Source organism: Hippoglossus hippoglossus, chromosome 21 (genome assembly GCF_009819705.1).
Source record: "Hippoglossus hippoglossus isolate fHipHip1 chromosome 21, fHipHip1.pri, whole genome shotgun sequence".
NCBI lineage: Eukaryota > Metazoa > Chordata > Actinopteri > Pleuronectiformes > Pleuronectidae > Hippoglossus > Hippoglossus hippoglossus.
In genome coordinates, this window is record NC_047171.1 from 7,187,759 (window position 1) to 7,203,025 (window position 15,267).

At 40.6% G+C, this 15,267-nt stretch overlaps 1 protein-coding gene across 5 annotated transcripts in view; it reads left to right on the top strand.

Annotated features, from left to right (window-relative positions):
• lrp1bb (low density lipoprotein receptor-related protein 1Bb) overlaps nucleotides 1-15,267 on the top strand; it is a 242,224-nt gene that overhangs the window by 223,286 nt on the left and 3,671 nt on the right. For 4 of the 5 annotated variants that reach the window (XM_034574175.1, XM_034574178.1, XM_034574174.1 and 1 more), the window contains 9 exons: nucleotides 1,176-1,301; nucleotides 2,236-2,400; nucleotides 8,597-8,758; nucleotides 9,308-9,482; nucleotides 9,766-9,870; nucleotides 11,527-11,640; nucleotides 13,428-13,504; nucleotides 14,061-14,151; nucleotides 14,448-14,598. In XM_034574175.1, the coding sequence (XP_034430066.1) occupies nucleotides 1,176-1,301; nucleotides 2,236-2,400; nucleotides 8,597-8,758; nucleotides 9,308-9,482; nucleotides 9,766-9,870; nucleotides 11,527-11,640; nucleotides 13,428-13,504; nucleotides 14,061-14,151; nucleotides 14,448-14,598 (1,166 nt within the window). The remainder of the gene's footprint in view (nucleotides 1-1,175; nucleotides 1,302-2,235; nucleotides 2,401-8,596; nucleotides 8,759-9,307; nucleotides 9,483-9,765; nucleotides 9,871-11,526; nucleotides 11,641-13,427; nucleotides 13,505-14,060; nucleotides 14,152-14,447; nucleotides 14,599-15,267) is intronic. The other variant, XM_034574176.1, reaches the window with a different exon arrangement.

Genomic DNA, 15,267 nt, shown 5'->3' on the forward strand with positions numbered 1-15,267 from the left:
ATTATATTTTATTCTTTCAAATTTTTGTTTAATAGTTTTTATCATCACTAAAATAAAGTTCTGTTACATTTTCACTTTATTTTCAGATTTATTTTCTCATTGCCTTTGGCATTATCGTCTTTGACGTGCTGAGTCTTTTTGCATTTAGTATTAATCCGGAAATGAACAAAACAGGCGTTCAAGGCAAAGCGTGCATGTAGCAGTTGACATTTAATATTGGTAATTAACCACACATTAGATCCACCTTGAGAGCGACCACACATATTGTCCTGAATACAGCTTATTCACCTTCAAAAGAATAAGTTATCACAAAGGTTTAATTGACATTGAGGAGAAGTGGAGAGTATCAGCCAAAGAAGGCTATTTAACATAACTGTGTATAGACAGTCTTTCACGTTTCATCCTGTGTACATAGCAGCGTGATAAAAGAGATGTGTAAAAGGTTCATGTGAAGAGGGTTTGTTAAAGGTTCAGTGTGTAAGATTTAGGTGAAAGGGATCTATTGGTAGAAATTGAATAGAAAATAATCCTAGTGATGTTTTTACAAGTGTGTTTCATCTAAATTAGACAAACTGTTGTTTTCTTTACCCTAGAATTGGCCCTTTATATTTAAATACTTTATATTTACTATAGAAGCGGGTCTTCTCTACAGAGGCCATGTCTTTTAGATCAGCATACAGCAGGTCCAGCTTTCCACCTCCTCTGGTCAGCAGTCCACAAAGTGAAGTGAGGATAGTCCTGGAGCTCATGGAGAAAGTACTGGGTTGTAGTATGTGGAGTCTCCTGGTTACAGAGTGGATGATGGGTTAACTGACGGTTGTCCTCACTGGGGCCCTTAGCTCGTCCATTTTATTGGATTCAATGACAAGAGCACGTCAAGGTCGACGCTATTCAATTAGACACAAAGAAATTATGTCTCCCACAATCCCTGACTATTCAGTCTGGAGACGAGACGTGTCAAGTCATTCATATGATTTAGCCTCGAGTCTCTGTGGGGTTTCAAGAAGATAAACACCCTTCAAAACAGAAATAAATCCTTTTGGTCCGAGAAAGAACAAACAAACTTTTCCTAAACAAACAGCTGTTCTCATTACAGGTCAGACTGACGGATTACTTTCTTGTCTCTTTCTTTTTTTCACACTGCTCTTTCTTTTTTTTTTTTACTTTCTCCACAGCTTCAAATCCATGCCTGAGAATGTCTTGTGACTTTATGTGTCTGCTCAACCCAACGGGGGCCAGATGTACCTGTCCAGAGGGGAAGTTACTGCTCAATGGCACCTGTAGTGATGTCAACATCTCAGGTAAGAACCATGCCACAGATAAAAGTAGGGTGGGTGAGTTGTTTGTGAAATCCTCTCCATGTCCTGACAGCCATCAATATTCATAACTGCCTTCCTACCTGTGCAAACCCTGCCCGTACTTTCACTGAGAATGACTGGAGTCTTCAGCCGGAGTGACATACAGAACTGAAGCAGAGACGATAGCCAGAAGTTATCGAGCGAGTCACAGAGAAGTCGGCTTCTAGCAGTCGTCAGCCAGCGTTCATGTGTTTTAGGGCCTTAGCATACGAGGGCATCAATGGGAGGGGGCTGGTGTCATTTCTTTTCAAAGTGTAGCCTGCTCTTGCTAACCTTTCCAGAATTACCAACCCTGGCTTTAACTTGGTTCCTTTTACTCTGTGATTCAGCAGTAGCCCTAATGATCAATGCAGTGTCTCTTGGTCAAAAAGACGAAACAATCACAAACATATTTTGCACCTTTCTCTCCCTGACTTGCAAATCACCAGCAAATGGGCTTTTTTCTCTGCAGACATTTTCACATTTTCACAGTAGAAAAAGCAGAGGTGAAAATAATAGAATGAATGAGGGCTGGATTTCATGTAGCAACTTCAGTTTCAAGGACCTGATATTTTTCATATTGGTTCACTGTAACAAGGTCATCTCTTATACCTCTTTTTCACCAAAATTAGCAAGTATATGCAGGTTTTTTAAATACAGGGAATGCTCCAACTCAACAGAGCCATCGTGAATCTCATCAGTAACACCTGCTTTTCCTAATATGACATATCAAGATGTCTGCTTTTGAAAAGGCAGATACTCATGAGCACAGCCACCCCCTAGATCCAAGATCAGTTGGGTACCCCGGTTGTTGTACATGCTCATCCACCGAGCATGTACTGACTGCTCCACACGCTGCAGCACAGTAAGTGATATGGGCTTTTTTGCGGTTGTGCAGGTGAGCTGTGCCGTCCACCTTGCGAGAACGGAGGCCGCTGCTTAGCCAATGAGAAAGGGGACTGGAGGTGCTACTGCTGGCCGGACTTCTCCGGGGAGCGCTGCGAGGTCAACCACTGTACAGACTACTGCCTTAATGGAGGCACGTGCATGGGCTCACCTCTTGGTAAGTCATCTTCAAAAATCTGAATCTGAATCGTGATTCTTCCCTGTGTGCTTTGCAAAGTATTTCACTTTTGATCCTGTTTTCGTGGCCACCCACTCTTCATTTGCATTCTTTTAACATTTATTAGACTGTTATTTGTGGTATCACCATCACAAAATGCTGCAGAATCATTTCTATTCAGCTCGAAGCAAAACCAAACTTGCTGAGAAAAACTTTTCACCGGCACATACAGATATTTTCAATTCAGAGTCACCTGCCCATTTCCTCCCTGCACACTGACCCAGTGCATGATGGCGTTCAGCTGCATTTGTCTTCCTTTAAACTTTCACGCCTTCCTCACTTCAGCTCAAATGTGCCACATTACATCTGCCAGTTCAGCAATTTTGTCATTGATGCTCCCGTCAAACAGGCCTCAAATATCAACCTTCTTTCCCGTCAAGGTCTCTGTTCATGCTTTCATGCTTCCTGGAACAACCTGTTTTACCTCACAGTTTAGTGAATGTATATGGCTGTGCTCAGATGACAGTGGTGGAATTGAATCAGGATATATGTCCTTATTAAATATGCATTCCTTGATTTACAGGGCTGTTCATCATTGTCCCATCATAGAGTCTTACCTACAACATCTTCATTTCCATTTGTTATTTAAAAAAAAAAAAAGAATTCACTAGAACAAGGTGCTGATACAGATTGTGTGGCTTCTTTTCTCACATAAATATTTCTGACGGCAGAACCTCATTCAAGTGGTTTGAATGCATTAACTATGTGTGTGACATCCTTAACTGAAATGTGAACAGGGGCATTGTATTTGTTTGAATAAAACATTGTAATTACGCCAACGACTGGGGAGATAAAAAAAAATGTGAGCTTTTGATTTGTGATGCAAATTATTTTGATTACATGTTTATTTCTTCAATTTTTTTCTTTTCCCTTCTCTTTTTAAAAAACGTAGAATAACATCTATTTATTTTCCACTCAGCCTTCGGGAAGCATGTCTGCCCAGCAAGAAAGAAACTCATATTTTTCTTTTAAGTTTTTAGAAGTCAGGATAATCACTGCTGCGTATTAAATGAAATGGCGTCCAAGGGGATAGAATAAGAATAATCTTACATGCTGGAATGAATAGAGAGAGAAGGTCTTAGCTGCTGTTGATGACAATCTGTGTTTTTTCAAAATGCGACACTGGATGGTGACGTTGAACAGTTTAGAGGAAAATGAGAGTCTTGTGAAATTTGTTGTGATGTTGGCGTCACCACGTTTTGTTTCATTCACACTTTTTTGGATTTGTGAGCTTGATGTCGTTGACTGACCGACTGACCGATGATCAGAGGTGGCAGAAGTACATTCTTTACTCAACCTTATGTTGAGAAAACAACTCAAGCAAAAGTATGTTTCTTCCATGTTGTCACACATCGTCACGGACATATGTGCCGTGTTTCTCCTTCTCTTCGTCTCCATCTCTCTACGTATTTGACGCCGTGTGAATCATCTTTTCTGTGTTATTGTCCGATCCATTGAGGTAAAAATAATCTGTCTGGACATTGGGAAATAACAACAATTCTCCTCAAATTCATTAAAACGAGTAACAAGCCTGTTTTGAAAATCTAAGGAGTAGAAAGTACAGATATTTGTGTTTAAAATGTAGGGAGTAAAAATAAAAAGTCATCAGATAAATAAATACCTGAATAATCTACTAAAGTACAGAGGGGAAGTATTTGTACTGTACTCTGCTGAGGATTTGAAACCATCGGATGCTCGGCTGGTAGAGTGTTTCCTAACTGGCCATTCTTCTCTCAGCATGAATTGGCACAAACAGTCCAGCCATGTACTCTGTTTTATCTCTTTTCTTAAAGGGAGAGCTTTTTTCTGCATTGAACAAATGTCTTTGAGGCAAAAGAACATCAGTCTGAATGAATGACCAAAGATGAACAAGGGAGGGATTAGAGTTAAATGAGTTTCCTCAATTCGCTGCTTTGGTGATAAAAAAAAAGGAACCGAAGGCAAACTCACAATCAATTAGAGGCTGGAATATTTCCAATTGTATCTATAAAAATACAAGGTGTCATTGAATTCCTGCTCTCGTGCTTTTGGCTGGTTTAGCGGCACTTTAATGGAACTTTTGGCAGCAGCGCTCACACATTCAACCGCAGACACATCTTCTCTTGTTTTTCAGTTTTTTTATGACATTAATGTGCAACAAAAAACGTTCCTACTGGGTAGTTGCTAAATGATGAAACATTTCGTGCATAAAATAACTAAATGAACATATAGTCAAACCAGAACAAAAGTCCTTCATACCATCTTTCAAATGTTTTTATGGATATTTGAAATTCGGGGCAAATTTTCTAAACATCATGGTTTATGTCCAAGTGAGATCTGTGTGTGTCTCTAAGCTGTAGCTTATTATTAATGTGCAGTGCAGGTGAAAAACATTCCATACTGATATATGTATATTTTATTTATTTATTATTATTATCAAGCTAAAACCAAAGATGCCAAAGCTAAAGGCTGGTCTAACACCTTCTGCAACAAACTGTTTTTTGAGAGTGTGTTTCTTTTACCTCATTTACTGTGGCTCAGTCCAGTGACATGTGAAATATGTGGTAGTACTAGTGTAGCGATAGCATTGACCCAAGGTATCTGTACAAGTAAATCTGTCCACAATTTCTCCATCCAGCACAGCCACTGTCTACACCTGAAACTTGTTTTATTTCGCTCTCAATTGTCTTTGCCCAAGTAATTTACGTCCGGGTCTATATCTTCTTCCTCTTGCAATATTTATCTCTCCACACACCTCAAGTACATTCCATCAGTGTCAGCGTGCACACATCTTGATTGGCTGTAAAGCTGATAAGGGGCATCGTCACTGAAGCAACTAGTATTTAATATCTGCTCTGCTGGCTGATGTGATAACAGAATTCTTTATTTGAAGATTTTCCAAAGTGAAAATTACTCTTGGTCAGTTATTTTAAAATCTAAATCTCGACAGGAAAGAATAGTTCATGCTTTTGAAAAAGTATAAAATGAACTGCCTAAATTAAAAAATAAAAAGGGTAGAGAGTTTCCCCTTTTAACTAAATGTCGTATTAAGCGGTTTCAAACTATTTTGTGATAGTCTTAACAAGTGAACTGCTTTAACACCTCATTTTCTCTTTCGATCACTCTAACATCTCACTTTCCACCTTTTCACAGCTTGTTCTCTGCCTGTTGCCTCTCGTCTCTTCTCTCCGCTGTGTGTGCATCTCACTCCCCATCTCAGTCACAATGATTGGCTGAGTAGCATCATGTGAGATGATTTACAATGCATCAAACCAGTCTGTGAGATTCCTGCACTACTAAAACCATGCAGTGCCATAAAGGCTAGAAAATTTGAACTGGTTATAAGAGAAACACTGTCGACATTTCATTATTTTTAATGATTTATCAGCTATAGGTGTGGGTCTGAATAGAATGGTAGCCTGCCTAGTAGTGACCTTGGAGCTAAGCTGTGAGAACATAGCGCTCACCTCCAGCAGACATTGTGGATGCAGCTCACACTGTCCAGGTTTAACAGGCTGGCGTTGTAATGTCTCTCATGTATAACATAAGGTTTACATTCACTCTGACAAAAGTGAATCAGTGATGTTTTGCTGCCTTTTCATCTTCACTTGTTAACGTTAGCCTTGTAGAGGATGTAATTCACTGACATTCAAAGGCCGGGAGCACAACCCCTGACTGAAGGTGCTATGTTTTCTTATGTTGTTACCTGGTGCGATTACTTTGACCATCTCTTGAGATGTTTGGATTTTCAAGTGCCTAAAAAAACTGTACATGAATTTCAACAAAGTGTGAAAATTCGATGACGTCGTTATGGTGCCCCTTGACTGCACTACACCTATTAATGTTCCTAAAGCTGTGTTTCAACTCAGGGGCCGTTTCCTTCAGAGGACGTGGTCTACCCGGCCCACGTAGCACAGGGTCTTCATGGGCTGTGTAGACCATGACGCAGTCGGTCTTTAAATGCAGCCTCTGAAGGATGCAGCCCCTGAATTGAGACACAGCTTACATGTGACAGTGGTGAATCCCAAACCACAACATTCATGACTCAGTCGACGTGGTTAAAGCTAAAGAAAGGATAAACAGCAAAAAGCCAAGATACATGTAGAGTATGTTAATAAAATATTACTAAATGAAACGCTGAGATAAGCTTTTTATTGTTTACCTGTCAAGCAAATAAGATCACTATTGATTTTTTTCACAACCTGAAACCTGAAGCTATTATCCAATTTTCACTTGAGTTTTACAGGAATGATAAACAAGAGCTCAGCACAGAATAGGTAGTTCAATGGCCCCTGAGCTGTCCTGGCTCTGCCCGTTTAGAAAAGCTTAAACTCCAGCAGTCATTGAGTTAACAGAGAAGTGGCTGGGGGAGAGTGATTGTCTCTTGGACATTTCAAACCCAGATTATCTCTGCCACAGAATTGTGGAGTGTGAAATTACCAAGAAGTGTAGTGTGACCCACATGGCGAGACCTGTATCCATGGCAACTTAGTTGTCCACTATGCAAGCAGGATTAATGATGCTCTGTTCGTTCCAAGCTTCCCCGTAAGACATGACAGTGTGACAGTGACTCAGCATGTAGAATATACCAGCTCCCAGAAACTGAAGATGCTAAATGGAATTCAGCCATCATTTTTACTTTACACCTGCACTTTTCTGACTGTGACATGTCAAAACGTCTGCTGCGAAAAAGGTGGAGGGAGTGTAACGTAAGGAGCTAACGTGAATATCTCTACCTGTTGATTATGTCTTACTCTTACTAACAAATCACACACTCCAACAGAGAAAAGCTTGCATGGAAAAAAAAGTTGACTCCAATGAACAAAACTGCAATATCAAGTGTCATATGTCAGGATCATGTTCAGGGAGCATGAGATTTTAGCTGCAACACCATTTTGGGTCTGACCCTTGTGCTGAATATGGAGCTGAGCCTTAAGCTAAAGTTCTTTATTTACATACTGATCTATTTCAGTCTAAGTCCTGAGTGTCGGCTGCAGGCATGAGCTCTGTGACTGAGACATTAAAGCTGCCACAATCAATATTTTATATTAATAGTGGATCTAATTACTGTATGTACGTGTCCTTCCTAGTAATCAACCCACAGAGAATTATCACCTGCCTCTGTGGTCCCGCTGAGCTCTATCAGACAATTTCACTGTCGCTCACTCTTTTAGCTTTTACTTTACTGTTTCGTTTCACACTCATTAACTTTGTTCACAGCTGCAGTAGACAAGTTTGTATAGTGAAAAAACAGTGATAAAACCCCATGTACACAGCACGTACAGTCAATGCAAGAACATAGCGGAGCATTTAGCAGCTGATAGTCCAGATATTCTCTTGGGAGTTGGAGACCAAAGCAGGACAAGAGGAAGAGGAGAGAGATGAAGAACTGGCATCTGTCCAGAAACTGACATCTCTCCAGAAACATGTCAGGAAAAAAACTAAGTCAAACAAATAGGAGTCAATCACATTTTTAGCATGTTTATCTGCATTTGAATACGAGCATACACCCACTAATTTTGTTGTAAAAGAGGTACATCAGAGAAAGAATTTCCACACTTTATTACACACTTTCAATTTACATGACCACAAATAACTTCATTAAATGGTTGTGTGGTTTTAGACCAATCGAATCGCTTTGACAGTCAGTTGCAGCGTCTCACTGATTTGAATGTTTCTGCTTCCAGATGGTTGAGGTCACCAGGACATCTGATTAGGATGCTTGCTGAACATCTACCCGTTAGAGATATTCCAGACATGCCTGTCGAGTAAGGAAACCGGGCAGACCCAGAGCACACTTATATGCATCTTGTGTCTGACCTGGAATGATTTGGGTTGCCTGAGACGGACCTGGAGAATATAACTGAGGAAAAGGGGGGCACCTTACTATTCTGCACATGTGCCAATCTGTGTTCACCTTGACCCACACATGAATTTGTGTCTAAAAATGATGGATATATTTGACTACTTCTGCTGCTCTGCACCTGTCTTGGTCACCGTGGCCGTGTCATTTCCATAACGACTTGCAACTGTGACTGACAAGAGTGTGACCCCCCACAGGATGTGGCTACACAAACCGTACTTGTTAGTGTTTTGTATTTTCATGCTCTTTTTATGTAATTTTTTCATTTTACTTTATGTATTTGTTTACATCCAGGTAAGCCCACATGCCGCTGTAACGTTGGTTTCTCTGGGCCTTTCTGTGAGAAGAGGATTTGCGACAACTACTGTTTAAACGGGGGAACGTGCGACATCACTCAGGGGAACCAGCCCGTGTGCCGCTGCATGGCAGAATATACTGGGGACCGCTGTCTTTACCGTGAGTCCTGCACCCACAGTGGCAACAAACACAACAAATAATTAGCATCGTCCATTTAGCCCCTCATGATTGACATTAGCCTTTCAAGAGCAACCACAACAAAGAAGCCCTGATTATTCTGCGTAAAATCCATACAACTTTCAAGCATTTCAAAGTTCACACACTGAGTTTGGCACAAAAACAATCCCCAAAAGTATTTTCTTTGCAAAAACACCACATTTGCCTTTATTTGCAGATAAACAAAATCAAAATACCACCATCAAATAACCTTTGGGTGATTTCCGACTGAAATTATCGTATCTTCTTTTGCAAAGCGTTGACATAATGGGTTATGGTGAAAACAATTTCAACTGCACATCATTAGTATTTTCCTACTCTTGCTTGCCCGCGGGGTAATATCGTTTCATCCGTGGCTAACATGTCATTTGATGTGGGTAATTAAGTCCCATTAAATCCGAGTACGATTCCAATAAAACCAGCTTAAACTATGTTCCCAGTTTCTCACTATACGCTGTCCCCTCTCTCATTATCTCCCTGAATGTGGAACAGACATCTGTCATCACTACTGTGTGAACTCCAAGGCCTGCACGCTATCCAGCAGTGGCTATGTGGAGTGCGTGTGTCCCGCCAGGTTTGAGGGAAACAAGTGCGAGGTGGACAAGTGTCTCCGGTGTCACGGAGCACCCTGCCTCATTAACGAGGAGACAGGAGATGTGGTTTGCAAGTAAGTGCCCGGTATCTCATCGATATTCTTGTCCCTCATCCCCTTTTGTTATAGAGCTAAGGCTTAACTCTTCATTTTTTGGAAACGCTGCATGAACTGATTTGATTAAACTTCAATTATTTCTGAGGTTTTGGTAACATCGGTGAATTAGAAGGCAGGTGAACTGCGTGGTCTTATGAATTATACATATGTTTGACAAAACCACCTACCGTGTCATTTTTGCTTCTTGTAAAAGTATAGCTTTCCGCCTGTCATTTACATCCATTATTCCTTCACCCTGCAGTTGCACAAATGGCAGAATAGCACCGAGCTGCCAGTTGTGTGATGGATATTGCTACAACGGAGGCACCTGTCACCTGGACCCCGACACCAACCTGCCTTTCTGTCAGTAAGTCGCTGCTTAATGGGTAAAAGAAAAAAAATAAAGAATGTTCTCCCCCTATTACTCACGCTCTTACAGTTCACAATCAAATGCTGGCTCCGTGCCCCGGGAAAAGCCCCGCCATAGAAGCAGCACTCAAAACCATCATGAGGTACCACTTTCCTCCTTCAAGATCCGTGTGGGATAGATGTCCTCCTCTGGAAAGAAATCTCTGAGTTTAGGGGGAAGTTTTGATGTCGCTCTGTGGAGGCCGTGGCCCAGCAGGGGGTGGGAGTGCCGGTACACCATCTTATGCTGTGTGACACCTCACTGTGGCTTAAGGTTTTTAGGCAGATAAAAAAAAAAAAAATGGTTTCAAACCCTTCGCAATCTTTCCCATACGCAGTTTATCACACGGCTCCTCTGTGCAGTTAAGAGCTGATGTCAGGCCTCTCTGACTGTTCAGTCGGTTTTAGAAATGTGCTCTGAGGTATTAGTCAGTTTGTTGAACATGTCACGAAACTCAGCGGCAAAAATCTTGTAGTCCAAGTGCTGCACATAGATTAATAGCACCTCAGCTATATAATCACATGCATTGCTGTGTTAAACTCTCACCAAGGAGGAAATTGGAAATCCGTTTCAAAAGCCAACTCTGTATTTATTTAACTGCCCATTGTCCACTGTAGTTAAATTGAAATTGGGGGATCCTCCATCACAAATTCCAGGGGATAGAATCAATTTCTATGCAAATGATCCCATCTTTTTCAATGAGGTTAGCTGATCTTGATAATGTGGTTTATTATTTGCTGAGAAGAACAGATATTATGGAGATGATGGATATGTCTGTGTCAAGAAATCATACAGTTTGACCTTAATACTCAGGAGTAAATGTCGATTTCATCAAGCCGCCCCAAAGTGTCAACCTTGCAGGGCAGAGTTGCTTCAATTGTAATTCCAATAATTCCTGCATTAAAGACCTGAAGAGGTTGAAGAAAAATTCAAAATACAGCAGCACTGCAGTAAAGACAACTATGGTAAACACTCCAGTCCACTTACAGTCTTCTTGAAAGGTTATTCAGCTGTACAATCAGTTTCTCTATAGTAGAGAAAATCTCAAAGGTGTCTTCAGGTTTGACTTTGGCTCTCTATATAAATACTCATTTTCTTATTTTTATGTACATATGCAGCAGTAAAAAGTTTTTGTATTTTTAAAACTTATTTTTGATAGTTTGCACATTTTCTGTCATTCCCAATCGTATGGAATTGCATGACTATAATATTTGGCTTAAATTGTTGTTGTTGTTTATGTTTTATTATTGACAATCAACCTACAGCAAATCTTTATGGATCTTCTTATTGCAATGACACAAAGCCGAGATCACTGTAACAGACTCTTCCCTTGCAGATGTTCCTCTTCACCTGGTGAGCAGTGAAGTTGATTTGTCTTTATATAATTTATTGTTCTGGTTTGCTTGATGCAGACACAACTCTGACTTCCTCCATCTTATAAGTGAAGATGCTGAAAGGGTTTTTTCTAGTGTGTCAGTCTCCGTTCACCAAGCAGCCAACAGTTCAACAGTTCTACAGTTCAACAGTTCTACAGTTCAACAGTTCTACAGTTCTACAGTTCTACAGTTTACATTCTCTGGGCCCTTTTATCACTCCCAACAAAATGTTTTGCAGCTGCACGTCAGGGTTCAAGAACCAACGTTGTGATGAGCTGGCCAACCCCTGCGATTACTTCTGTCAGAATGAGGGGATGTGCACATTAACAGCTCTTAACAAACCACGCTGCAAGTAGGTCCCTCTCACCTCTCCAGCTGTATTCAGAGCCCACTCACACCCTCTGTCCACACCCCCACCCTGACTCCATCCGGCTTCATCCTCAGTCCAGCCTCAGTCCAGCACATGGGATCGTTGTCACAGTGCAGCCTTGCAGCAACTAATCATGTAATAAGGGACAGAGTAATGACTTGTCAAAAAGTTATTTAAGTTAGAAAACACTCAACTGAAAGATACTGAGATTATTGTTTCACTAGATTATGATCATTTTTAGATTTCTTTATATTCTACATTCAGAGGCCAAGAAGTACTAGTTTAGCACAACCCTCACCCACATGAAAATACAACATGTCATTTGTACCCATTGGTTATTGACCGAATTATTCAAACTAAAACATGAGCTTTTAGTAGGCAGGTTACAAATAATTTATTTTATTTGGATCCAGAACCTGCAAAAACCTACAACCAACCAGCAAAATCACAATAAAGCAAATCAAATATGTTTTTAATTGCATAGCTACTGTTCACGCCCTCATTCAAAAGGAGCAAGTAATAGTTAATGTAAAGAAATATAGTTTATTTTAACTCATGAATGGGTACAACATTAATAAATTCACAATAGGCAATGTAAGCAGTCCTAGCTAATATCAGATATGATAGAGACATTAGAAATGTGTTAATATTGGTCAAATAGGTCTTATAGCAATAAAACATTTTCATATGAAACTCACATTGTTTACTTAAGAACTTAGCATTTATCCTTTTATTCAATTTTGAGCAGGTATTAGCTGATGTGGCACTTATTACATTATCAGTTGCTGCATAACTCTGCCCCTCCGCTGCCCCTCACTGCCACCCAGTCACCCAGTCACCAAGTCACCCAGTCACCCATCCCATGCAGTCCTCACACAGCCCACTCAAACCAGGGGGGGGGGACTAAAACATGGCACTGTGTTTGTGATGTTGGAGTCAGTCTGTGCATTTTCAACCTGTGCATGACGGAAAGTTGAATGTTTGTCATGGACCAGTCATCAACAAAGCATAGATACCGTACACCTCGGTAGACTGAAGAGATCTCATCAGTAAATTGGTGTTCATCGTTAATGCCCTCACCACGGGTTAAGAGAAACTTTGTGTTGCATAGGGAATCAGTATTTGTGTGGTTTACACTTCCCAAAGCAGATCAAACTCCCCATTGCCCCAAATCTCCCATTAAAATTCATGTTGCTGTGACATTTCGTCTGACGAAGGCGTGATTCATTTCCTCCGGGTGTGGGGCTGCATTCTTATTTTTGATAGCCTGATGTTCTGATTCTTGGAGTGCATGTAATTTAGGGTAATTTCATTCTGTCATCATGCAGTCACACCCACCGCATCACTCATGCTTTACAGACCCATCTGCGTCAGTCGTGTGAAATTAGATATCACCTTCACTAACAAGGGTCATACATCACGGCCATCAAATCCCATTGAAACACAAATGAGATGACGACTTGTTGTCCCGCTGTCATCCTTTGATTTTTTTTTTTTTTCTTTCCTGCACTGAATATTCAACATGTAAATCCGCCGCACACCGTGAATGGACACAACATGTACACATAGTGCTCTCTCTCCAGGTGGTGTTTTGTTTTTGTTGGATCAAAGCACTTCATAACAAGTCTGAATCATAATGTGTTGTATACGTGAGCCACAGTCACATCGTAGCGCAGTTCATTTTGCAAAGGTGTTTTCTCAGCAGCCTTTCCTACAATGAAACGTACGCTAATGAGAGTGTATTTATACTCTATTCTGACCTCCTTCAGATGTTCAGCCAATTGGGCAGGAACGCAGTGTGAGAGACCCGCCCCTAAAAGCAGCAGATCAGACAACACCAGCGGAGGTGAGGACTGGGAATTTCAGGAGGCCTTATTATAGAACCTTTCAATTTCCCACAGGAACACATGTATGTATGTATGTCCCATTCTAGCTGAATAGCTACGTGCGAAATTATTGCAAATCCTGTCTTCAAGTTAAAGTTAGGCTTGGTAATTTGTTTGTTTTGGGGGGGGGGGGGGGGCGTAGCTTTGATGAGGGAGCCAATGGGAGGGGGTGGGATGTATCATTTGCATATTTTCAAAGTGTTGCCTGCTCATTGCAGCTTTTCCAGGATTACCATCCCTAGCTTTATGTTTTTTAAATACAGTTCAGGGATTATATTGATAAAAAAAAAAGACTATATAATTAAGATCCAGAGATTTACTTATCGACTGAGTTTAGTATGTATTCTACACCGTTTTTAAAGTACATTATTAGAGAAACTACACGTAAATTACTCAAGAGAACACATTTTCTAAGGTGGCCGTTTTGCGGTCATGATCAGACATGACAACATTCAAAGTGTGACTGTCTGAATTCATCTCCTTATCAGTCCACGCCGTCTCCCCTCTGTTCTGTAGGGAGCATAGCTATCATTGTGCCTCTGGTCCTGCTGGTCATCTTGATCGTGATGGTGGTCGGAGGTGTTTACATCTGCAGACGGCGGCAAAGGTGGGTAATGACGTGGATACACTAAGATAATGAAAGACGCAACACTGCAGCACTTTGAAGATGAATGCATGTAATTGATTTACGAGAGAAAAGTTTGTTTGCCTGTTTCAGCATATTCTGCAGAATTCTCACAGATTTCTGGGTCTCAGCTTTTTGGGTCCGCCCAGTAAACCTGTCTACTCCATGTGTGCCAAGTAGTGTAATGTGATCTGCATGTGGAACAGGGAGGCTCTGCACAGTGTGTTGACCTGCATGTTGTGTATCACGTTAATGATGAGTGGCTCCACACACCTCAGGGGAAAACGTGTCCAGAGACAGCCCATGACGAACGGCGGGATAAACGTGGAGATTGGGAACCCATCATACAACATGTATGAAGTGGACCATGACAACCATGCTGATGCAGGCAGCCTGCTGCGACCCAACTTCACACTGGACCCTCACAAGGTTTGATTATTGAACTATATATTAAACTAAACAGCACAACGCTTCACATCTGCCTTAAGCACAAACTAAACCTAAAACCCCAAATGCTAAGATTGAAGAAAATATTATATTTATATTCTCGCATTTATCCAAACAAGGTTACAAAATGCTTCACAAGATTTATGGCAAAAAAACAAATGAATAAAAATAAAAGGTATTCAGTTGAATTCAAATTTAATTTTATCTTACAAAACGAACACTGAGCTGTTGCCAGTTAATTTAAAATCACTGACTCTGCTTCCAAATACACACATGATTAATTTTAGGTGCACAAAACAATAGAACAGCAGTTCACAGGTACAATACATGAACAGACACACACAATGCACATGAATCAGTCAACACTATATAATTCATCTTGTGATGTGAGAGATCAGTTGTGTTGTATGAGTGATCCAGGCTAAATTATCTTTTTCTCATCTCAACAATGTCTGAAATGATCTGTTTTGCTGCAGCAACATTGTGATTCTTTATGTTTTACTATATCGTTTTGCACTATTAGTCCTCCAATGTGGGAAAGGTCAATGTTATAACATGTTTAAATCATCTGCTGCGACAGGGAAACTTGCTACACATAGGTTATGTAGAAATACCAAGAAAATATGTCATAATATGGAGAAGAGCTGGTTA